Genomic DNA, 23,985 nt, shown 5'->3' on the forward strand with positions numbered 1-23,985 from the left:
GTGGCTTGCAAGGACCCAGTAATACAGCAGAGACAGAAATAACATAAAAGTTGCTCAACCATCCGGTATCTTCTCAAAATCTTTCCATACTCTACAACTAATGAAAAGTTTGGTGATCAGAATTAAAACCCATCACCATAATTCTAAGATACTCCACTATGGGTAGTCATCAAGTGAAGTGAGAGATAGAAAGTACAATAAAATCATCTCAGGAGGTTCGGAAATAGAATAATCAAATTTCAAGCTCATAAACATTGTCAAGTAGATAGTCATTTTTGACAACTAGAAACAACCTTCTTGGCGACAAAGGCCACCAAACTTTCAGTGAATGGCCCCGTCCAATCAGACATCTTTCCTTAATCACAAAAGAAAATATTTTTGATACACTCTAAATGGAATTGTTTGTTTATTTTCTTAACTCTAGTAGTGCAAATGAATGCATTGAGCTCACAGATTGGTAGCACAACCCCATAACATTCCCATAGACCAAGCTATCTATTAAAAAGTTTTACAAGGCGGTGAGGCAGACACCCACCAAATGGGTAGGCCTACAAAGTCTAGCTAAATAATCCAAAACTTTTGCTCATATCTGAAGCTTACCAAATTCTGAATTCACTGCTGCAATGCCTTCTGGCTCCTGGGTACCCATTTGGCTTGAGTCAGGTTTTCTTGATGGTGGGGCCGAACAGACTGGTATGACAGACCTGACATGGACGGCAGGTGCCATGAACCTGGCGCGAGGCACCTCAGTGCTGGGATTTACTGCTGCAGGCCTTGCTGAACACACAGGAACAGCAGTTCTGATCGTCACAGGGGCAGCCAGTGACCGGACTCGAGGTCTCAATGCTTCAGCTCTGGGACCCGATGATCGTACCGAAACCGCAGTTCTTGCTGCCACTGGAGCTGCGATAAGAGGCGGCCTAGTTCCCCTGGGAAGACTGGAAGAACTCCTTGATGACGGATGATGGACTCCAAGGGCAGACAGGGTAGGGTTGAAGGAATTGACGTTCTGTTGCAAATTTGGAGGATGGTTTGGAGTTGATGGCCCAGGCCAGATTGATGCCCCAGGCACCCATTCGAATGGTTTCATTTGGCTTCTCTCCACCTGCTGACTTTCCTGAATCTTTGCAACATCTGTGGAATCTTGAATCATTGATGGGTTTGAAGTAGTCACGACTGGCTTAAAGCCAGGAGCAATATTGGTTTCTATCTCAGGGGTTACTTCTGTGCTTCCATGAGAACTGTTTCCTTCCTTATCTTCAGGTGGCTCCTGAACTTTTGGCACAAGACCAGCATCATCCACTGGAAGATTAGAATCTGAAATATCAAATGAAGAGAACACTGCTGCTTCCGATGGGAGATTGAGCCATTCCTTCCCTTCCCCTTGGTTTTGCTCCTCCTGTATCTCTTGTATGGTCACCTGGGACTGACTTTTAGGTGGAACAGATACAGAATAGTCTGAGAAGTACGCTGGCAGGACAGGAGCAGATTCTGTGAAGCAAGGGACAGAACTAACAGAATCTTGGTCAAATGATGGGAAGAATTGTCTTTGAGTTGGCTGATATATGGACCGTAGAGTTGGGATAAATCTAGGATTAATGGGATGTGAGGGAGCTGGTACTGCCAACAAGTGTGTCTGTTGTTGAGATGCTTGTGCTTGCTGCCACATTTGGTACATTGCTGATTCTGGTGAAAAACTCGGGTATGTCCAACCCTGAAAAGGCATCGGATAGAAAGATATATTGGCTGCTGGATGCATATCTTTTCGGATAGGAGTTGGCCTCCGCCGATTACGCCGACGGTCATTTTGAAAATTCAACTTGTTTCCTTGCGGCTGATGCAAACTTGCAAGTGCACGAGCAATAGTGACCTGTTCGTGTTCGTCATTGCCCTCATGTTCCAATGTTGGCGATGATGATGACGATGATGATGAGCCCAAATGTGGCACTGCACAGTAGAATTGAACAATAAAGACTGACGAATTATTACAGACAGTATAATTCAAATTTATAATAAGAAGAATCCATTATGTACCTATTATATGTAAAAATGCTAGTTAGAGTCTGTTTCCTAATCTTAACTATCTACCAGAACACATTCTGACCAAATCCTCATAGGATTATTTTTATTATCCAAATAAAGAAGAATACCAATAGGATTATACCTAAGCATGTTTCCATTAATTCAAAACCATTATGGAAGGTGGATTTATCCCTTCAAAATTTGCTGATGGATCAACCCATACATGACCACTTTTTGAGATGTCGGGACGTCATGTCATATAGATTGGTTAGCCATACGTAGCATGACAAAATTGCTTTTTTCATTTAAGGTTTAGTCTAGAAAGGGGTGGGCGAAAAACTAGTTAGAATCCAAACAGGATTGCTAGCAAATCTTATGAGTTGAAAGGGGTGGAAATTGAGTCTCTTGGAGTCCAGACCCATTTTAGCTTTTAGAGGTGCACTTGGAATTATACAATTCTGCACAAGTTTTTATCTACCGCTCAAGCATGCGGTTGCTTGTATGAGTAGGGTTCAGCATATCCAATGCATGTTGAAGCATAGGGATGGTTAAAGAGCCTATCCCAGGCATGTCTTACTTTTGCTTACAAAACATTTTAATCGTCCCATGAGGAGTTTTCGTTTGCTGAAAAGAGGGATGCAGGCTGCAGTATGATGCATAAAAGAAGTGAGGAAATGAGTCCATTGGATGCAAATTACAGCTTAGTCATGATGGGATGATGGAAGAAGTCCTGATTGCATTGAGTAATCACAGATATGCCACTTGATGGGCTGCATCTAGCAGATTGAGGCTTGCAGCTTCTAATGGGATTTAAAAGAGAGGAGGGAGGGAGTCAAACAATGTGGAGACGGATACAAAGATGACCAGAAGCCTTACAAATGCAGCCACTCAAAGTTTTCAGGTTTTATAGTAAAATTGATATATATATATATATATATATATATATATATATATATATATATATATATATATATATATATTGTTGCTGTTGTTTTGAACAACAAAACTAATTAAGGTCAGGTCAGCGTCAATAGGCATAACGGACCTGACACTTTGTACAATTAAACATAAGCCTATTCTTGATGACAATTGAATAAGAAAATATAAACTAGAAAAATTAGTAACAGGAAGAAAAACTAATTGAGTGTTTAAATATGAAATATTTGTGCGTGCAAGTGAAATAAAATGACAGAACAAATGGACATTGTTTTGGTGGTGGTGAGATAATGGATAATGATATCTGTACTCTGAGCAGTTTTGAGATATTTCTGCATAAAACGAATCAAAATAAGAGCTTTAAGTTGGTATCCTCACGAGAAAAACTCAAACCAAAAAGAAAGACGAAGTGTAGAAATAAATCAAACCAAAAACTCATGAGCCCACATACTCCAAAAATAGTAATGCATAGAAACGTTGATGCACGTCACAATATAATATGGTAAGACTTTGTAAGTATAATAATGTCTTAGAGTGAGACTAGCAACAGTGGTCCAGCTGTTCACAAGGCAAAAAAAGCTTATCAAATATCAACCATTTTTTCAGATAAATTTAAATTATTGTCACAAGCTATTGCTATTACCTTTCATATAGCTTGGTTGATTCTGTTATTATTTGCATAAATATTCGGAGGCATATGAATGTTAGTGTCACAAGGAAATAAAAGAGTAATATGAGAAAGGAGAGGTATCCTCACATTTCTTCAATGCAGACCAGGCAGCCATGGCAGCATTCTTCTGAGCCTGCTTCTTAGTCTTGGCAGGATCGCCAGTGAAGCTCATTCCTGCAAGCTCGACTGTGCATGTGAAGACAGGTGTATGACCCGGTCCAGATCGAATAGTGGTATAAACAGGCAATTTCAACCCAGCTCTATGAGCTGTTTCTTGAAGTAAATTCTTGTAAATACCAGTCTCATCCTGTAATCAAAGCAACAAAATGAATGGACCATCAACCATGAAGAATGATATTAGTGTGAAATTTTCAAGCAGAGGCCTCATGACATGACTAATAATCTCATCAGTATTTCCATTCTTTATCATTGAATGCCTAAATATAGAACATTAGATTTCTAAAAAACCAAGCACAACAAAAAACATGCAATACCAGCAGAAGAAAGTAGGCGCTTTATGAAAAATGATGTCCAGAAGAACAATAACATTACAAAGAGTGCTAAAGTCAGCTAAAGGGAAATATCGGTGAATATACAGCATATATGACCAGCAACACATTCACTAACCCAGGAATTTAAAGCAAGCCAGAAAAACATGCTAAATGTTGAGTATATATGAATCTTATTCAATAACTATTCTTTGAGAGGTGATTCTACCCCATCTTACTCAAGATGAGACGTTGGCGACTAGTTTTCTTTTCCTTCTTTTAATTGTTTATCAAGAAACCAAGATAAAGCTTTTACGTAATTTATTTTTTAGTGTAAAAGTTTAATAACCCTCACCATTTTAGACCATATTTTAAAATGTTTAAAGCAAAAGAAAAACCACCATGCTAACATTGATAGACAATCATAATTCATTTTTAACTCCTCAAGTAAGACAGCATTAAAGTTACAGCACATAATTTACCATCAATTTAAAACCGTAAGGATTAATTACTCCAGAAGCATGCCATGTGACCACACAGGTAATGAGTCACATGAAAGAAGAGAGCAAGTGTTATTTGTGTTATACCAACCTTATACCAAATACTCCAAGCCATTCTACTATCACTACAAAAGTTCAACATATTCAAACCTTTCTATCAATTGGAAATGTATAAAGATGCAAAAGTTTATTTTTTTATTTTTCTGAATTTTCACAGTAATGTCTGCCTCCTCTACAGAACATTTCCCATATGCACACAATTCAGACTTTCTAATATTGAGAGAGAGGTAGGAGGGTGTCCTATAATTATCAAAGTTCATCTGTTCTGAGCTGATTAATAATTAATTTTGCAAACAAGGGCCATCTTTTCAGCCAAAATAAACTTATATAATGCCTAAGACCTACAAAACAATCAACACAAAAGAACCACATTTCTTTGTTTAATGCAACAGCTCCATTTACTAGTAAATCAAAATTTATCAATTGTTTAAGTTATACCAAATATTGTTTTTTGTCAATGATATGCATTCACAGAAAAGTTATATTAATGTGCACTAGTATTATATAAGTGATGAGAACTCTGTCACCAATCTATTGAAATCTGAAAAAGAGTGCTTCTCTTACCATACCACCTTGTTAATTTTCATGGCTCACACAAAATTCTTACCAAGGAAAAGTTTGTCTTTGCTTCTAATAAACATCACAAGACCATTCCATCTCTTCCCATCCAAGAAATACCATATGACTAATTTTTGCCTAAGACACCAGCTTCCATTTAAGCAACAGAATCATGTGCAACTGTGCATGCAGGCTCATGCAAAACATATATCAATATGAAAATATGAGATTTTTTTACTGTTAGGTGTCAGTATGATAGACGTGTGTGCTAACCCAGTCGGTTAGGGTGTGTGCTAGCCCAGCCCATTAGGGTTTTAGACACGCGCATGTTAGCAGTTTACATGCACATATTAGCCACAAAAAACAGCCATATATTTGTAAAGTAAGAGCTGTACACATCTGTATAATAATTACCGTAAATAGCTTCCCATATTTAGAGAGATATGATAGCTGGTAGGAGCACAAAATCAGGGATGTATCTCTATACAGTTTTCTAATTAATGAAAGGCACTCTCACATTGAGAGACATTCAGCAAAATTGATATGGTATCAGAGCCATTTGTGCTCTTTAAGTTTTCTGGTTTTCTTGGCTTTCTTTGGTGTTTAGTCCTAGATATCTAGGGCTCTTGAGTTTCGGCTTTCTCTGCAGCGTGTTTTCTAGATTTCTGGATCTATTGCAACGTGTTTTCTGGTGCTCTTGGTCTTTCGGATTTTCTGGTTTTCTTGGTGTTGTGCTGTTTGAAAATCCTTGTGTTATTCCTGTGCTGCTGTGTTGTGAATTGACGACATTCTTTCACCATGTCTGCAAGCAATTCTGATGCTTTCAGTGTTCGATTCACTGATAAGAACTATTCTGCCTGAGAATTTCAGTTTCAAATATTTGTCATAAGGAAGGTTTTGTGCGGTCATATAGATGGAAGTGATCCAACCCCTACAGATCCTACAAAGCTGGCTCAATGGAAGATCAAAGATGGTCGGGCGATGACCTGGATATTAGGATCTGTTGACCCTCTTATTGTTCTTAATCTGAGGCCATATAAGACTGCCAAAACCATATGGGATTATTTAAAATGGTTTACAATCAGGACAATACAACAAGACGCTTTTAGTTGGAGTATGAGATTGCTAGTTACTCTCAAGGGCAATCTCCCATCCAGGACTACTTGGCTTTCAGAACTTATAGACAGAATTTTTTGACATTGTATATGCTAAGGTACCCGCCGAATCTCTCTCTACTATTCAGGTAGTTCACGAGCAAAGCAAGAGAGATCAGTTTTTGATGAAGTTGCGACCTGAATTTGGGGTTATTCGCTCCAATTTGATGAACCATGACCCTCCTCCATCCTTAGATGTTTGTTTTGGAGAATTACTTCGTGAAGAGCAGCGTATTCTCACACAGGCTACTTTCGAGCAAGAGAGGATGCCATCTAATGCTATTACGGTTGCTTATGCGGCTCAAGGGAAGGGGAAGGGTAGGGATATGGGCATGGTGCAGTGCTACAGCTACAAAGAATACGGACACATTGCTATCAATAGTGACAAAAGGTTCTGCAACTACTGTAAATAGCAAGGACACATCATCAAGGAGTGCCCCACTCGCCCTCAAAACCGCCAAGCCAATACTTTTCGGGCTACGGCTAGCACTTCTTCTCCAAATGGTTAGTCTTCAGCAGGGACCAGCAATCAGTTTACTCCTACATTGCCTACCAGCACTTCTACGATTGCTGGACCAGCTGTTTTTACTTCTGAAATAGTGTGGCAGATGATTGTTTCGGCCTTTTCAGCCTTAGGGTTGCAAGGTAAGGGTACTACACCATTTCAGCCTTGGTTTGTTAATTCTGGTGCATCAAATCATATGACAAGTTCATCTGATATGCTTAGAAATGTTTGTCCGCATCATAGTTCATCACATATTTAGATTGCTAATGGAAGCAATTTACCTATTACTATTGTTAGGGATATTACTTCATCTTTCCAAAATGTTTTTGTATCGCCTGGACTTTCTTCTAGTCTTATTTCGCTTGGTTAATTGGTGGATAACAACTGTGACGTCCATTTTTCTCGTAATGGTTGTCTTGTGCAGGATCAGATGTCGGAGACGATAATTGCGAAGGGGCCTAAAGTTGGGAGACTGTTTCCGCTACACTTTTCCGTTCCTACTTTCATATCTTTGGCTTGTACCACTGTTAAAAATAACAGTGAAGTATGGCATAAACTTTTAGGCCATCCAAATTCTACTGTTTTGTCTCATTTGTTGAACTCTGATTTGTTGGGCAATACAGATCAATTTTCTTCTCATAGCCTTTTCTTTGATTGTTCTACATGTAAATTAGGAAAGAGTAAAACTTGTCCTTTTCCTTCTCTTGGTAATCGTGCAGAAAGATGTTTTGATATTATTCATAGTGATGTTTGGGGCATTACACCTATTATTTCTCATGCTCACTATAAGTACTTTGTGACGTTCATTACACCTATTTTCTACATTCTAAATCTGAGGTCTTCTCTGTTTTTCAGACCTTTTTGCCATATGTTGAAACTCACTTTTCTACTAGTATTAAAGTGTTCAAATCTGATTCTGGTGAAAAATATGTCTCGCGAGTTTCATAATTTTTTGCATCAGAAATGTATTGTCTCACAACGCTCATGCCCTTATACACAGCAAAATAGCGTGGCTGAACGGAAGAACCGTCATCTTTTGGATGTCGTTCGAGCTTTATTACTTGAGTCTCTGTTCCATCTAAATTCTGGGTTGAGGTTTTGTCTATTGCAGTTTATTTAATTAATAGATTGCTATCTCAGGTGTTAAAACTCGACTCTCCATATTATCGTCTTTACCATCAACATCCTAGTTATCATGATTTGCATACTTTTGGCTGTGTTTGTTTTGTGCATTTGCCTTCTCATGAAGGCCACAAACTTTCTGCTCCATCTGTAAAATGCGCCTTTATGGGTTATAGTGTTTCTTAAAAAAAATTTGTTTGTTATGATCCACGCTCTAACAGAATTCGTGTTTCTCGAAATGTTGTCTTCTTTGAGACTCAGTATTTCTTTTCCACTCATGTTGAGTCATCTCCTGCAGTTTCTATTATTCCTAGTTTTGATGACTTGACCCCTCCTCCTAAGCAGTTCAAGCCTAAATTTGTGTATGAACGACGTCGACTGATTTTGCCCCTTCTCAAGACCAATCCGCCACCTCACCCTGTTCAGGCTGCTCCTCGACTACCAGAGTCTCTCATCCTCCTGATTGGTATGGTTTTCCTCAAACATCTCTCAATGCTACGCTTATCCACTATTTCAGTTCCATCGTGTTACTCATAGGCTGTGAAGCATGAGTGCTGGCAGAAGGCAATGCAAGAGAAACTTTGGGCTCTTCAGGAGAATCATACATAAGACATTGTTCCTTGTCCCTCTACTGTTAAGCCCATTGGATGTAAATGGGCTTATGCGGTTAAGTTTTGTTCAGATGGGACTCTGGATCGCTATAAGGTACAGTTGGTTGCTCTTGGTAACAAGCAGAAGTATGGGATGGACTATGAGGAGACATTTGCTCCTGTGGCGAAAATGACTACGATGCATGCAGTTATTGCCATTGCTGCTTTACAGGGTTAGCCATTACATCAAATGGACGTAAAAAATGTTTTTCTCCATTGTGATCTCAAGAAGGATATTTACATGACACCTCCACCTAGTTTGCTCTCCACATCTACTTCCGACGTCTGTAAGTTGAAGAGGTCTTTGTATGGCTTGAAAAAGGCTCCCCGAGCATGGTTTGAAAAGTTCCGGTCTACCTTTCTTTGCTTCTCTTTTGTGCAGAGTCAATATGACTCCTTGTTTCTTTGCAACACATCCTTTGGTATTGTTCTCCTCTTTGTTTATGTAGATGACATTGTTATTACAGGGACAGATTCCTTGTTGATTACCCGCCTTCAGCAACATCTCCAGGACTCTTTTCATATGAAGGACCTTGGTCCTCTTACATACTTCTTGAGATTGGAGGTTCATACTGATCCTTCTAGTGTGTTCTTGCATCAACACAAATATATGTAGGATTTGGTTGCTTTGGCTAGTCTTCAGGACTCTTCCTCTATGGACACTCCTATGGAAGTAAATGTTAAGTATCGTCGTGAGGAGGGCGATCTTTTTCCTGATCCTACTCGATTTCAGCCGTTAGTTGGCAACTTGAATTATTTGACTATTACACGGCCAAATATCTCTTTTATTGTCCAGCAAGTTAGGCAGTTTATGCAATCCCCACGACATTCACATTTGGCGCTGTTCGTCATATCATTCGGTATCTTCGAGGCTCTCCTAATCGCCGATTGTTCTTTCCTGCTGGTTCTCCTATTCATCTTATTGCTTTTAATAATTTTGATTGGGCAGGATGTCCTGATACTCGTTGCTCTGTCACGCGTTGGTGTATGTTTCTTAGAGATTTCTTAATATCTTTGAAAAGTAAGAAGCAGGATCATGTTTTCAAATCTTCGACTGAGTCAAAGTATCATGTCTGTCTGTTGCTTGATCCGAAATTGAATGGCTTCATGGGCTCCTAACTGAGCTTGGATTTTCTCATTCTGATCCCACTCCTCTCCATGCCGATAACACGAGTGTCATTCAGATTGCTACACATCCTGTTTTACATGAGCGTACCAAGCACATCGAAGTGAATTGCCATTCTATTCGGAAAGCTATGGATACTCATGTCATTTCTCTTCCGCATGTTTCCACTGACCTTCAGATTGCTGATGTGTTTACCAAGGCTATAACCTGGCAACGTCATCAGTTTCTAGTTGGCAAATTGATGCTTCTTGATCAACCAGCATCAATTTGAGGGGGGATGTCAGTATGATAGACATGTGTGCTAGCCCAGCCCATTAGGGTGTGTGCTGGCCCAGCCCATTAGGGTTTTAGACACACGCATGTTAGCAGTTTATATGTACATATTAGCCGCACAAAACATCCATATATTTGTAAAGTAAGAGCTGTGCACATCTGTATAATAATTACCGTAAATAGCTTCTTATATTTAGAGAGATATGATAGCTAGTAGGAGCACAAAGTCAGGGATGTGTCTTTCCAAATTTAGAGAGATATGATAGCATAAAATCAGGGATGTATCTTCCCATATTTAGAGAGATATGATAGCTGGTAGAAGCACAAAATCAGGGATGTATCTCTATACAGTTTTCTATTTAATGAAAGGCACTCTCACATTGAGAAACATTCAGCAAAATTGACATTAGGGATGTTCAGACCAGCAGCTAAACATGTAAATGCACTCACAGACATCACAAACTATCAACTGAATAAACTGATAGCATAAATTAGTGGTTTTATCAAGGTTCATAAAATTATTGCCGAACCTTGTACCGGTCCCATCTTGGTATAATATTGGTACACCTGATACCGGGGTTGGTTCAGTTTACTGGTACTTGATACTCCCCATCCTGCATACTAGTTGGGTATCAGTACAACATGATATGCACCTTATGGACAGGTATGGTGTCCCATGGGCTTCATATATTTGCAGGTATGAAACAGCATATTTGTTCTTATGGACTAATCAATAAGGCAACAAACATCATTTCCTCAACATGTGTGATTTCAGGATTCCCCATTAATTACTAACACCTGCTAAGAAACTTCAAAAACATGGTTACCATGTAACTTAACATTGCTGCCACACTAAGGACAAGATGTTAGATGTAATATGTGTTCCACATAAGAAAAACCCTAGTTGCATCATGAAGAATGCAACGACACAAAAAGCAACCATCCTGTTTTCCTCTTAGTCTGATCTCACCTTCCTAACAGTCAACACAACCTGATCGTATTCCTAGTGCAACCCAAACCATCTAAGCATTTTCTAGTTCTTTCCTATTACATCACCAGCCAGTTAGGATCTTAATTCAGCTAAGTGAACTTGAATCAGTTAAAACTATCAACCATGTCTGAGCTCAAGCCTAGTTGCTAAGCTTGACCATTTGTGATCTTTCAAGCACCATAGTCAAAACGACCTGAAAACACCAGAACTACTCCTTCCATATTCTTTAACCAGTCCCCAAATGCTGATACCGAAATTAGTTCCCTAGGTCTACCACAAAAACTCATATTCGGATAAGTTAGCCAACTAGTGGCTAGTCCATTTAGGGAATCCACAAAAATGAAGTTTTCTCATACATTTGCTACCAATCCATACCCAGTCAAAGAGGATGGCTTGCAACTGACAACACCCATAATTATGCAATTATGATCTCAAAAAACCTGATCTTCTGTTAGATTTGTCAAAATGCTCTCTCATTAGGCATATTCAAGCCTAATTTAGAGTTGATCTAGGTCAAGTCCAGGTCCAGGTGTCTAATCAATTTTACTAATCAAATTAGGTTCTTGCCATGAAATGTATAGGCCTCATATATCTTCAAATCATTTTCTTTTTCTTTTTTTAAGTCCACTCTTTGCAAAAGTCAAAACACTTGCCACCTTCAAATCAATTCATGTTTTAAATCAGCCCTGAATTTGGGTCAATCATCTAACAGATTAGGTCTAGGCCATATGCCTCACTAGAAACCTAACATGTTTTCATTCCAGACCTAAAAGATCAACTAAACATTCTAAAGATCAACAAAGTGTGCCCGAAGCAAGAATAAGCAGTGTATTCTGAATGGGAATCAAAGCTTCCATGGTACAAAACACAAATTGGAATAGCAAGAAAGCATCTTGATTGTAGATCTTATGAATACAATGCATCTAAATACATGAAATGGATAACATTGACTTAAACCAGAAATGTTTACCTAAGCAGTATGAGACAGAAAGAAACTAATAGTAAAGTACATTTTAGTTCAGTTTGGCTATTTTATCCATCTTGACTACATTTTGTCTCCATATGTTTTCATTACACTGAAAATTTTTAGCCTAAGGCAAGATGTTCTATCCTGCAGGTACAATCAGGTTTCCACAGAAACAAATAGCCTGACTCTGGGAGACTTTATGGACTAACCAAGCATCTCCATCACCTTTTAAATGGCAGTAGCAAGTATAAATATGAACTAGCAATGGCATCTCAAGACACTCTCAAGTCAGATAATGAAGGTATACAGTGTATGATTCACTGAACTCTGCACTCATGTCAACCAAGGGGGGAAACGAGAAGGGAATTGGTGGAAGTTTCGTAACAAATAGTCATCAAAGAAAAGCATCTCTGATTTGCATGTGTATTTTAACATGAATGGCACAACATAAGATATTAGCCAAATTTAATGCTTATGCCTCTCCACTTTCCCATTAATCCAAATAGATATAGGTACTTTGCTTCTCCAATACATGAAACAACCTAGCCTTGGTAAAGTCTGAAAGATAAAGGCCACCAAAACATTTAATGTTTCACAGAATGGATAAGATCTCTTGTGTACCAGAACTTTTGCAGCGAGCGATCTAGAAGGGCCCCTCTTTGAAAGGGTATTCAGAGCTACCTCGGCAGCGGCATGCTCTGCCTGCCTCAGCGTGGAACAGAAGGCCGGGCTCTCAAAGATCTCTCCATTAAAATTAACTGTCGCCTTGAACCTTGGAGCATGATCCGGCCCCTCCCGGATACATGCATAAGATGGTAAGTTGAAACAGCTTCTCTGAGCAAGCTCCTGCAACTGGTTCTTATACATGCCTGCACCCAATAAGCAAACAACATACACCCATAATGTAAATACATGTATTAGTTTCAAGAGATTAAGCTCATATGACGACAGGAAAAAAAATAGCCATTCCGATAACAAATTGTGTACTAAAGGTCTCAAAGTAACCAGTGGGTACTTTTAGAATTAATTAGTACAGGACAAATATAGCAGACGGAAAAGAAAATCTCTGAGGAGGAAAAAAAGCCAATTTTGAAATGGGCAAACAGTACTCTAAAGCCGTATTTTATACGATAAAGAAACTTTAAGAGCTCGTAGATCATCATGAGACTTCAGAAAAAGCTCTGAATAAAGCAATGCAAAGGGGACATGGAGTGAACTCCCCACCTCAAAGAAACACCCCCATCAAATAAAATTAAAAAGAAAAGTTACCTTGTCTACAATTTAAATAATCAAAAAAGACTCCCCCCAAGAAAATTTCACCAACAACAACAGCAAAAAAAAAAAATCAAATTTAACAAAATCCAATCAATAATCCAAACCCGAAACGCTCCAAATTCACAAAAAAATTCCAAATCTAACATTCACAACCTTGCCAAATCAGTCTGAAACCATGCCCCCCCCCCCACCAAAAAAAAAAAAAAAAGATAAAAAAAGCATCTTTGAATCAAAGAACCCATCAATAAGTCTCCCGGAACAACGGAAACAACCCAGCAACCCCCTCAGATCAGAGCTCGAAGAAGGAGAAGGAGAGTCAAAGGAAAGGGGAAATGGGTCCTGACCTCAATCCGAAGCCGGCGGATTTCCTCTTGGGAGCCACCGGAAGATCGCCGCAGAGGATTAAAGCTATAGAAACTGGGAGAGAAGTAAAGGTGGGCGAAGAAGGGGTGCAATGGGAAGCAACGATGGCAAGTGATAGGCTTCCCTCTCTGTGATGGGGGGCTTAGTGGCATGTGCTGTTCCTCTGTTGCCACTAGTTGCCGACTCCAGCACTAATGACAAAAGGAGGTAAGCTTTGCCTTTTCCACCATCATCCCTCCCCAAAGCTCATAAATACAGACCTCAGAATTAGGTTTTCAGAAGGAAACAAAAAAAAAATGTAAAAGGTGGCCATTTTTTACTTGCATTCTCCCTGTAGATAGCCAGGTTAGTTGTGTGGATTTGGCTGCTACAATGAGGGTATTTTAGTCCACTAGCTTGGATTTGGATCATGCCAGTTTAAATTTGAAGTTGTTGAAATTAATTTCTAACTACAGTTTGGCAACGGACAAGCATGCTGCATGGTAATTTTCTATTTCACTTAAAAACACCTAATTTTAGAAGGCTTACTACTCTTGTTTCTTTTCTTTTATTTTGACATGGTGGCGCGCAATTTCACAAATAATGTGGAACTTGAGAGTTTCGATTTAATATCAAACTATGTATAAATTTGATGGTTAATTTGTTTACCGAGTTATTGTCAAATTGGAGTGAGAGTTTTTGGTAACCATAAGGTTCTCAAGAGACATCATTATGAAAATGTGCGCCATAAATTATATTGTGCTGCTAAAGATGGTAGAATTGGTTCATGGTGAGCAACCGAAACTTATTTGATAATAAATTTTATTGTGCTCTTGGTATGCTACGTTGGATGGTATATTATTATCGATGAGAGTATAAAGATGCATGCTAATGCTAATATTATGTGTTGAGAGCATACAACTAGCCCCATGACCAGCCTTGCTATAATTTCCAGGTAAAGATAATTTAGATGAGATTAATGGCCAAAAAGATTTTATTGTGTACATGCACCTAGGACGATGGTTGGTTGAGTTGGATTTGGACTAGCTAGTGGGTGCAACCCTACATGGACCCGAACCCATTATGAGGTGACGGAATAAGTTTTGATTCACAATGTATTCATCAAAGAGCTCAGTAGGTCGTCGGGGCTGGGTTCGATAGGTGAGGTCTCATAAGACCAATTGGGTCAAAGAGAATGGTATAATGGAGAGAGCCACACATAATCCCTGAATTTGAGGGATAAGATAAGTCAATCTTTTTTTAATCGGAATCTATTATCCCACAATTTTCATTGGCCAAAGAGGAGGAGATATAGATCTCGGTTGAAAAAGGGAGGAATCTATTGGACGAAGCATTTGATAGGTCCATTTCCTTCAACATCTTTCAACAAATCTTTTTTTATAAAAAGAAGACAAAAAAAGACAAAAAGGACAATTCTATTTCATACTTTTCATAAAAAACTAATATATTCTATGTCTATGATAAGTGAGGTGAACTATCGCTTCTGGTTTCGGCAAAATCTTATCATATTATATGATTGGATCAGATCGATTTGGTTCAAGTACACATGTAAAATATTAAAATATTTATAAAATAAAAATAAATAAGAAAAAAATAATTTTATTTTTTTGTTCCAGCAAATTTGATATATCTCAGAAGTTACATATACTCGTATACAGACTCGCTACAAGAAAAGTAATATACACTGATAAGAGATCACACTAAAAATAGAAAATATTATTGATTGATACGAGTTCTTATGTGATACCTAAAATCACTTTAAGAAAATCATGCTAACAAAAAAATAATAATATATATTAGTACAGAATCACACTAATAAAAAAAATATTATGAGTGATGCAGGCTGCTACGTCATCCCTAAATTATGCTACCATAAAGAAAGCAGATCCAAACCCATTTATAGGTATCTCGTGACCCATCGTCAACCCATGAATCTGCCGGCTCCGATAGGGTGTGGGTTGGGTCCAGGTCTTGTGCGGTCCAAGTTTCTTTCTTTTGCTCCATTTTGACACCAAACAAGAGATTTGGGAATTACAGTTAAGAGCCTCAATGTCTGAGAATTTATCTCTACTGAGATAACTACTTAAGCCATCAGCCATGATCCCTGATCCTATTTTTAAGCTAAAGAGCTGCAGTGCCTCCAAATCTGTGAGACACTTTGTACACACATCTTATTTAATATTAATGCACTTAATTAGTTCAGTGCTTTCTTAATGGGGAGAAACAGGAAAAGACTGCATCATTTGAATGTGGGTGCACTTATAAGATGGGATCAAAGCGATCAACATGTTTCTCTCACAAGATAACACCTGCCATCTTATAAGTGTAACAGTCCTGGCCTCTCATGAAACTTGGTTTTCATTTGAAGTGCGAATAGCATTCACAAACATGGCCAAGAAACCAAGTATCTGTGGTTTCCACCAGCAAGAAGGTTACGATAAATTTCAAAATCTTCACTTCAATCGAAAAATACTAAAAAGAATAAGTATTTAAGACTCTTCACCAAGATTCGTCATTTCGGTATTGGACCCCGCACCGGTGCCACAGTAGAATGGTGTTGATATGATATAGAATTTTTTTTAGCGCACTGAGTATTGGTATGCTATCCATATCGATATGATACGCTCCGTACCATCTGGTTCAGACTGATAATGACATATCTTGTTTTTCACTGTTTGAGAAGATAAGGTTCGGAGGAGCATTGGGCTGATTAACTGGATATATGCACCACTTTTAAGAGCCTAAGAGTTAACTGGCAAAGTGCTTAAATGATTTGTTTCTTGAAAATTTCAGACTACATTCTGTCCTGAACAGCTGGCAACACTTAAGCCATTGCATTTAATAAATTAGGATTGTGCAAACTGTCAGAGAGATCAACCTAAAGTCTTTGGCTGAGTAGGGGGGTTCACATGCTTGATGCCCTCCATCAGAGATTCAGAGGTACCAGGAAATTGATTTAAGTATAACAGGCCAACCAATATTTTGTACACCCATCACATGAGGACCTGTTTAGAAGCATTCAATGGTACCAAGGATTCTTAACTGTCTCATTGATCACCCAACTTTAAACTATTACTACAGTCCTTCACAGCACAACAGGATAAGACTGATCAAAATGCACCTCTTGGTATCCAAATTATTGGAAGGATCCATTCAGACTCTTCCTTGATTATTCTTCAGAAAAGAAATATCTTCCATGCTACTGCTAGATACTGTAAAGCTATAATTAGAGTTACTGATACCAACTTTGGCTATAAAATAAGAAGAAAAGAAGAAGGCATGATGGCTTCATTTGATTGGCTTGCAATGGTCATACTGCAAAATTACCCTGCAGGCATCAAGTCACATAACTAATGTATTATCAAACAATCTTGTCAACTTAAAGATAAGTGGAGAGGTTACAGCATTACTCCCCATGTCAGGTTCGTAAAATTAGAACACATGAACTCTCCCATTTCCCACTGCATTTAGTTTCCCTATTGTTTGTGGAGTCAATACTCCATATAAAGGAATATGAAACAGATGATCTGTTCTTAACCAGAATCATGAGGGCCCACAGCTGATGGTATGAGTGACACACAGCATTCTGGTCGACCTCCAACTTACCAGTAACAAGCTACTGGTTTACGAAGGGCAAGAAACAACATACATATGGTCAAAACTAGTTAAGAAACAATTGTTCACAAGAACTTCACATGTACCATCTACTTCTTAGAACTTTCCATTAAACCTTCTAAAAGATGCTCAATTCTGTATTTCATAACAGGTTGACCAGATCTGGTCTTCTTAAACATCTTCTCCCTCAAAGACTTCCTTCTAGCTTCAGCCTTTGCTCTTTCTTCCTTCTTTGCTTGAATGATGCCTTCTCTCTCCATCCTTGCCTTCTCGTCTTCTTCACGCTTCTTCTCATACTCCTCTCTCAAGCTCTGTAAACTATTTTTCTTCTTCTTATTCCTGCTTTGCTTTGGAACATTTTCTTTATCATTCCCAACCTGCAAAGGCAATACAAAACTCTCCATAAGTCTTGAAGTCAATGTTAAAAAAGAAAAACTAAAGTGAGCCACACTAAGATACAGAACCACATGGTTTCTTTCTACGACCATGTGCAGTAGGATGAGAAAGTCCATAGAGCAACGTTTCACTCTTCCCATGAATGCGCGGATCTTAAAGAATTGAAGCCATTTTGTTCCAGGCTGAACAGCTAGAACATTTCATTCTTGTACTGGCACAACCACCTCAATGAACCAACTTTGACTGAATTCAACTCAGTCCAGTTGACCATCGAATGCCAAGTATAAAGGCAGTTCATTGCTCATCATTCTTTCCTTGTTTTCGGACTTCAGAGTGAAATTTTCAATAAAAATATTTAATGCCTCACATATAAATAGGCAAGAGTAAATCCTTTTACAGAAGCTCCTAAATTTAGATAAGAAGTCAACAGAAGAGTTCAGATAAGTAACCTAAGCCCTAGGAACAAGTCAGCATATCCACTAACTTTAATTTGCTTTAAGGTTGCATATCATCTCTCTTACTCCCACTTCCATGTACATCAAGATCAGCAATTATAGAGAGACAGGAAAAAGCAAACCTCATGCTCTGATGCTGTTGAAAGAAGGTCACTGGCCTGGTTTTGCTGATTTAGCAACTTCTTATACTTGCTCACATATCTGGCATTTCTATAGAACTCCTTTTGCTTTTCTGGAACCATGAAAACACAAGATCATCATGTTTCAGCGACAACATGAGAAATCCAGTTAAAATTTCAGTTACTTTTGAAGTACTCAAACAAAAAATTATAATCACTAAGGAAGCCATATTGCAGATTCACACAAGCAAAGTATTATAAGGTTACCATGAATGATGGTCGTCAGTAAAGGAGCAAACATAAAGCCAAACCCGACCCCTCCCTTCCCTTCTCTGTGTTTGCAACCATCAAAGTTCGCTAACAGGTTTTTGAAATGATAAAGATTAAACTAAGAGACATTTTGAAAATCAACCAAGTGAATGGAAACTTCAACAAAGCCCTCTTATGATGGTTTTTCTATTGCTCTCAACCCAGCGCTTAATATGCTTTCTTAATATGTAAACAATAGCAGTTGATAGAGGATATCCCCTTGGTCGATACTCCTACAAGCACACATGCATCCGTACATTGCTCATTTGACAGTATTCATGTCTCCCTGAAGTTGAGGGTTCAACTTCAAATCCTTCAGCCAACAGCAATTGTTGGCATTTAGTATTTTTTTGCTTGAAGCAGCCAAGATTGCTATATTTATTTCCTTTTTATTTTTTTAATCACTGTAATGCATTTTTAGATTCTAAAATGTCACTCCACTCCAGTTGGCACAACCCAGACCTTTCAAATCAGTCATGCTTATTTCCACACAGCTGATGTTTTTAAATGTAAGCATATCAACAAAAATGTATGGAAATTTTTCTTTGTCTGCAAGCACACAGCATATTTGATTTTTTTACTGGCAAAACTTGTCCTCAGTTTTGCTATGCATGACATGAACATCCTCGATACCTCTCTAGTAAAAGGACCTTCCTCTTTCCCAATATTCTTGGAGAAACAAAACTAGAGACAAAAAAAATGTGTGTAAAAATCCACCCATAGTTGCTTCTCAACAAGAGACAAAATGGGAATTTAGTGGGCGTACAAGAGATGAATATTTCTCCATCCCAATTGTTTACAATGCCAAACAACTTCCAAGGCCTAAAGTGTTTTTGAAAGCCAGCTCTTTGCTGTGAAAATTCATTGCATCGTTAATTGGATCAGCCACAATGAGAATGAGCAGGCAGGTCCTTCACCAGGTTGTATGATATGCTCACTGAATTTTAATATGCCTTATTATGTTGATGAAGATTCTTAGTGTTCAACATTAATAATAAGTTGAAAGGAAGGCAAGCATAACATGCAACCATTCAAACATGAGAAAGTAAATTTTTTTTGGACATTCTCTATTAGCTATTATGATTCAATGATTTTACCTGATTTCTCCATGATTTTTACTAATTTTTTCTCCAAATTTTAACAGGACAATAGCATGAATGGCTTTAACTATATGTAGGATCCTTATATACAAGATCCAGCTTTAGAAGCTTGGTTTCTTTTGTTTGGTTGGTTTCAGTCCCATATTGGAAAGAAAAAGATCCTTCAATGAGGATATATTACTTTTCTCCTCCTGACTTGGTCATGCAAATGAGCTTTTGGGTTAAAAACTGATGCTTACATGAATGCCAGTACAATAGGCTGAGGGTTGTGTCAATGAAGTAAGCTGGCCTCCAGCCAGGTAGCCACTAAAACTGTATTTTATTTGAACTATTAGATGCAAGTGCTCTCCATACTGTTGCATTGTTTCTCATAGGGAAAAGGGAAACTACTGTTGCAAACCCATTAGGGTAGCCGTGAGAGGCCTTCCTTCAGTGTCTTATGCATCCTATGCCTTCTCTAGAAAAATACAAACAATGGACAAAGAGAGAGAAGATAGATTCTCATGCATCTGCTTTTTCATATTTTTTTTATGTATTCATGCAGCAAAGGTTCTATAGCCGTCCTTCATCTAGCATATCAAAGGGTTACTTTGTCATGATGAGGACATGCACATGGATGAGTAACATCTGATCTTGGCTCGCCCCTTAGAATCATAAACAGCCACCAGCGCACATAATAAGGTGATTACAATCTTATGGTAGTGGTCCTGCTCCTCACCTTCTATCCTGATTGCCTTGCTTTCTTTTAATCTTTTATTTACATTATCCATTATTTTAGTCATTGAAATTTAATAAGCAGCAGTCCTTTTGCAAACTTTATGGCTTATGCTGTTGATTTTTTTTAAAAAAAAACCCAAAAGTTTATTGTTATAAATATGAAGGTGAACATGGACAAGAACCGCAGTAGGCTAGATTACAAATCTCAACAATAGAAGGCAAAAGCAGTTATAACTCATGTCCATTGAGATGCTTTAGAATTAGCATATTATCTATTTTAGTCATATTCTGGTGATTCAGACAATCAGTGCTTCTAGTGAATACAAGTCCTAGCTGGCTACAATTGAATGGTCTAACTGAATTTCTCAACACAGAGAGAAAAACTTCACCATGCTTAGCTCAGTTAAGGTGTATGCGGGCCAATTTGCACTGAAACTGAAGTCCTATACAGATTGTTATCGAATCAGATTGAAACCTAAGTATTGGTAGGCAGAAGCCAAAAGTGAATTAAAGGGCTTGTGGTTCTCAATCAAAACAATTGCGAATCTATCTTAAATAAAATTCTAAAATAGGTGTAATCTAAATATTCTCCCATCACTACTTGCACCCCTACATCAAGATAACTAAAGATTGGCCAATGCATACAAGTTCAAGACATAAAATCCTCCTGCAGTGTGCAAGACCAGAACTAGCACCTATTAAACCTCTCCAATGGTGGGGAGGATTTAATGATTCCCCCACCTTCAATCTAGATTAACCTGCAAATAACCCTCTAAAGACCCAGAGAAGAAGTTCAAGTTCCACATGCACATAGTATATCCTCTATACAAGGATCTGGGTATCAAAGCAATATCATATCATATAGCCTGATGCATAAAGAACCACTGCCTGGTTGGCACAATATAGAGATCATCATACATACTCATACTGACTCAGGTGCTTTTCTGTCAAAAAAATAGCTGACCTGTTTTAAAAAAAGTTTTTTTGTAAGAACATTCTGGAGCCATTCTCTCCTCCTTAGCCCCAAGTTTTCAACATTTTGAGGCTCCAATCTATTACTTTGTCATCCAATCAACTCTAAATCATGTACAAAAGAAGAGATAAGACCAATCCAAGAGGTATATGGGTTGCCTTTTCTTAACATTTTTAGGTTCAAAAAATTTCTCAACTTTTGAATTTTTCAACAAAGTTAAACCTTGTATTTGCATGACACAATGTTACCCTCTACAAATATTTTCCCAGATTCAATGTGGGATAACTGGTGTAAAATATGCATCATTTATTTCTTACATGTTGTGTAACATGTGCATAGTTAATAGTAAAATGGTAACTTTCACCAATTACATGATTGTCGACGACTTTTAACTTAAATCACAATTTTTTAGGTTGCTGCTTGTTTGCTAGTCACAAATACCAGTTATCACCAATAAGCATAAACCACAGTACGAAACAAGCTGACAGATATATTTTTCCTAGAATGTGCCAAAACAAATTACTACATGTTCGAAAATGTCTATTCCTGACTGGCAAGCAAACCAAAAGCGGCCTACTTCAAATAGAATTATTTTAAAAGTGAAACCTTGTGTGTTAATTATGTACCTTGACATAATAATATCTTGCAAAGGTGCATATTGAGGTGTTGATGCTATGCATACCTTGCTGATCCCTAGCGAACACCAGCAAAATACAGAACAATCTAATCCTTGGCATTGCAAGAGATCAAGGAACAATAAACATACCAAAGATAAGTAATTGGCTCAAAATCCTGCCAGATGTGAGCCTCTCCACCTGTTTCTTTCCATAGCAAATTTTAAACATCCCCTGCTCAAACTAATTTAGGCCTACTCCAAACGTAAATCAAAATGTTCACATTGCACAAAATTAGAAAGATACAGTTTATTCCAATCAACTAGTTCGATCATTAATTCCACAGTGCCGTAACACAATGATTCTTCAAAGAACCAAAATAGCGCGCAATACTACATAAATTCTATCAAGTTTGTACCTTTTAATTGCACGTCCATAACGGATGGAAATAAAAATTCCAACTTGTTCATCAAGATAGCAATTCAGTTCTCAATACGAAATAACAGATCAAATGGGCATGTGAATTAGGGTTGATTGAATAAACTCTTCCAAGGAATTGGAAAGAAATACTCAGGGGATTGATCTTACTGATGAGCGAAGGGTTGTATCCCGAGGGCTTGGACTTCGCGTTGGCGAAGGCGTCGAGCGAGAGGCCCTTCCCTCCCAACCTCCTCTTGTTCCTCTTCGTCTTCCAATCATTCTTCTCATAGTTGGCGCTTGTTCTCCTCTCAGATCCACCCTCCCCGTCGCGGTTCTTCATCTGCTCTCTCTCTCTCTCTCTCTCTCTCCCCCTCCTCTCTCTCTGTGTGCGCGCGTATGGAGAAGGACGGGCTCTTGGGAGCGAGGAAAACCCTAGCTTTAGATAGATTGGATTTAGATTTCAGTCGGATGGCTTGTCCAAGAGTTGGGCTTGGGTTAGTTGGGTTAAGCCCAAGTCCATGAAAAAGGAATTATTGTGTCAAGAAATTATAAGGATCGTTGGGATCCTTTGGTCCATCAAATTTGTCCACTAATGAAATATTATTTGATTCATAAATTTTTTTTTATTATATAATAATCCTAATCATGATTGTTTTAATATAAAAAGATACATAACTAATCTTAATCCTCTCTCTGACATTTGAATTTGAGTCCGGGTTGCATTTTTCGTTTGTACGTAGGAATGATAGATCATCTATCACGAGGTCGATCATTAGTTCACACTCTGCACAGATCTTAAAGCACTTCAAATTTTATCTTGATTATTATGCGATTCATTGAAAATCTTACCTTGCGTCTAATTTCTGTCACATCTTGAATTATTATTGTTGTAGTTTGCTTTTTTATTTATTTAATAATATTTAAAATTATCGCAGCTTGAACTATTATTGTTCTTATATTTCAATATTTATTCAGAATCATAAGACTTATTTACTATTATTTTATCTAATCTATTTTTATTTTTTTTTTGTTAGTAAACGCCCATCCTGCATACCTGTTTGCTAGTTTATATATGAGTGCCAGAAGATAATTTTGTAGAATAAAAGAGAACAAAAGAAAATAACTACTAGATCTCATATGCAACACACACAAAAAAAAAAAAGCATTCACACCCTTTGGTAGGGGATCCTTGAGAAAAAGTGGAAGCTTTTTTTTTACCCCTAAATATTGTATCCCAGCCCCTGGCAGCATTGTTCCATGGTATCCATTTTGTCTCTTTTTTGTACAGGTAATACTGAACAAAAATTCAAATAAAAATGTTGTGCTCAAAACAAATCATAAAACTTTTCTCAGATTTCTCCCTTTGAAGTTTCTTTCCAAACATAATTTTTTATCGAAGAATCTGCCGCATTTTCTGGAAAGTTTTTTTTTTTTCCCAAACAGTTTCAATTAGGCACAATCATCACCTTGTAAGGGTGCTGTTCAAATAGAGCTGCTGCCTAATTGAAGTTCAATTTTCTCCAGAATGGTGATTAATACTCAGTTGCAGCAAAGAAGGGCATTTAGGAGGACTACCATGTTGTTTAATGCCTAGGTTGGGACCAGGA

General features: G+C 38.0%; 2 protein-coding genes across 2 annotated transcripts; both read right to left on the bottom strand.

Annotated features, from left to right (window-relative positions):
- Positions 1 to 216: 216 nt before the first annotated feature.
- On the bottom strand, positions 217 to 13,901 carry LOC103713992 (double-stranded RNA-binding protein 2-like). Its single transcript, XM_008801075.4, has 4 exons — positions 13,642 to 13,901; positions 12,644 to 12,891; positions 3,716 to 3,935; positions 217 to 1,947 (listed from the first exon to the last, which is right to left on the bottom strand). Exons 2-4 carry the CDS (start codon positions 12,887 to 12,889, stop codon positions 584 to 586), a joined length of 1,830 nt encoding a protein of 609 aa, XP_008799297.2. The 5' UTR covers positions 12,890 to 12,891; positions 13,642 to 13,901; the 3' UTR covers positions 217 to 583.
- Positions 13,902 to 17,016: 3,115 nt separating this feature from the next.
- On the bottom strand, positions 17,017 to 22,823 carry LOC103713991 (thyroid transcription factor 1-associated protein 26). Its single transcript, XM_008801074.4, has 3 exons — positions 22,547 to 22,823; positions 18,249 to 18,358; positions 17,017 to 17,652 (listed from the first exon to the last, which is right to left on the bottom strand). Exons 1-3 carry the CDS (start codon positions 22,716 to 22,718, stop codon positions 17,365 to 17,367), a joined length of 570 nt encoding a protein of 189 aa, XP_008799296.2. The 5' UTR covers positions 22,719 to 22,823; the 3' UTR covers positions 17,017 to 17,364.
- Between the last annotated feature and the right edge of the window lie 1,162 nt (positions 22,824 to 23,985).

The sequence above is a fragment of the Phoenix dactylifera genome, chromosome 1 (genome assembly GCF_009389715.1).
Source record: "Phoenix dactylifera cultivar Barhee BC4 chromosome 1, palm_55x_up_171113_PBpolish2nd_filt_p, whole genome shotgun sequence".
Lineage (NCBI taxonomy): Eukaryota > Viridiplantae > Streptophyta > Magnoliopsida > Arecales > Arecaceae > Phoenix > Phoenix dactylifera.

What these genes read in the sequence shown, in the direction of transcription:
- LOC103713991 (XM_008801074.4), bottom strand. Translation starts at nt 22,718, where the DNA reads ATGAAGAACCGCGACGGGGAGGGTGGATCTGAGAGGAGAACAAGCGCC. An exon ending in ATACAACCCTTCGCTCATCA is followed by an intron (nt 18,359 to 22,546) that starts GTAAGATCAATC and finishes TCATGGTTCCAG; the next exon opens with AAAAGCAAAAGGAGTTCTAT. An exon ending in CAACAGCATCAGAGCATGAG is followed by an intron (nt 17,653 to 18,248) that starts GTTTGCTTTTTC and finishes TTGCCTTTGCAG; the next exon opens with GTTGGGAATGATAAAGAAAA.
- LOC103713992 (XM_008801075.4), bottom strand. Translation starts at nt 12,889, where the DNA reads ATGTATAAGAACCAGTTGCAGGAGCTTGCTCAGAGAAGCTGTTTCAAC. An exon ending in CGCTCGCTGCAAAAGTTCTG is followed by an intron (nt 3,936 to 12,643) that starts GTACACAAGAGA and finishes CTTTGATTACAG; the next exon opens with GATGAGACTGGTATTTACAA. An exon ending in CTGGTCTGCATTGAAGAAAT is followed by an intron (nt 1,948 to 3,715) that starts GTGAGGATACCT and finishes TCTACTGTGCAG; the next exon opens with TGCCACATTTGGGCTCATCA.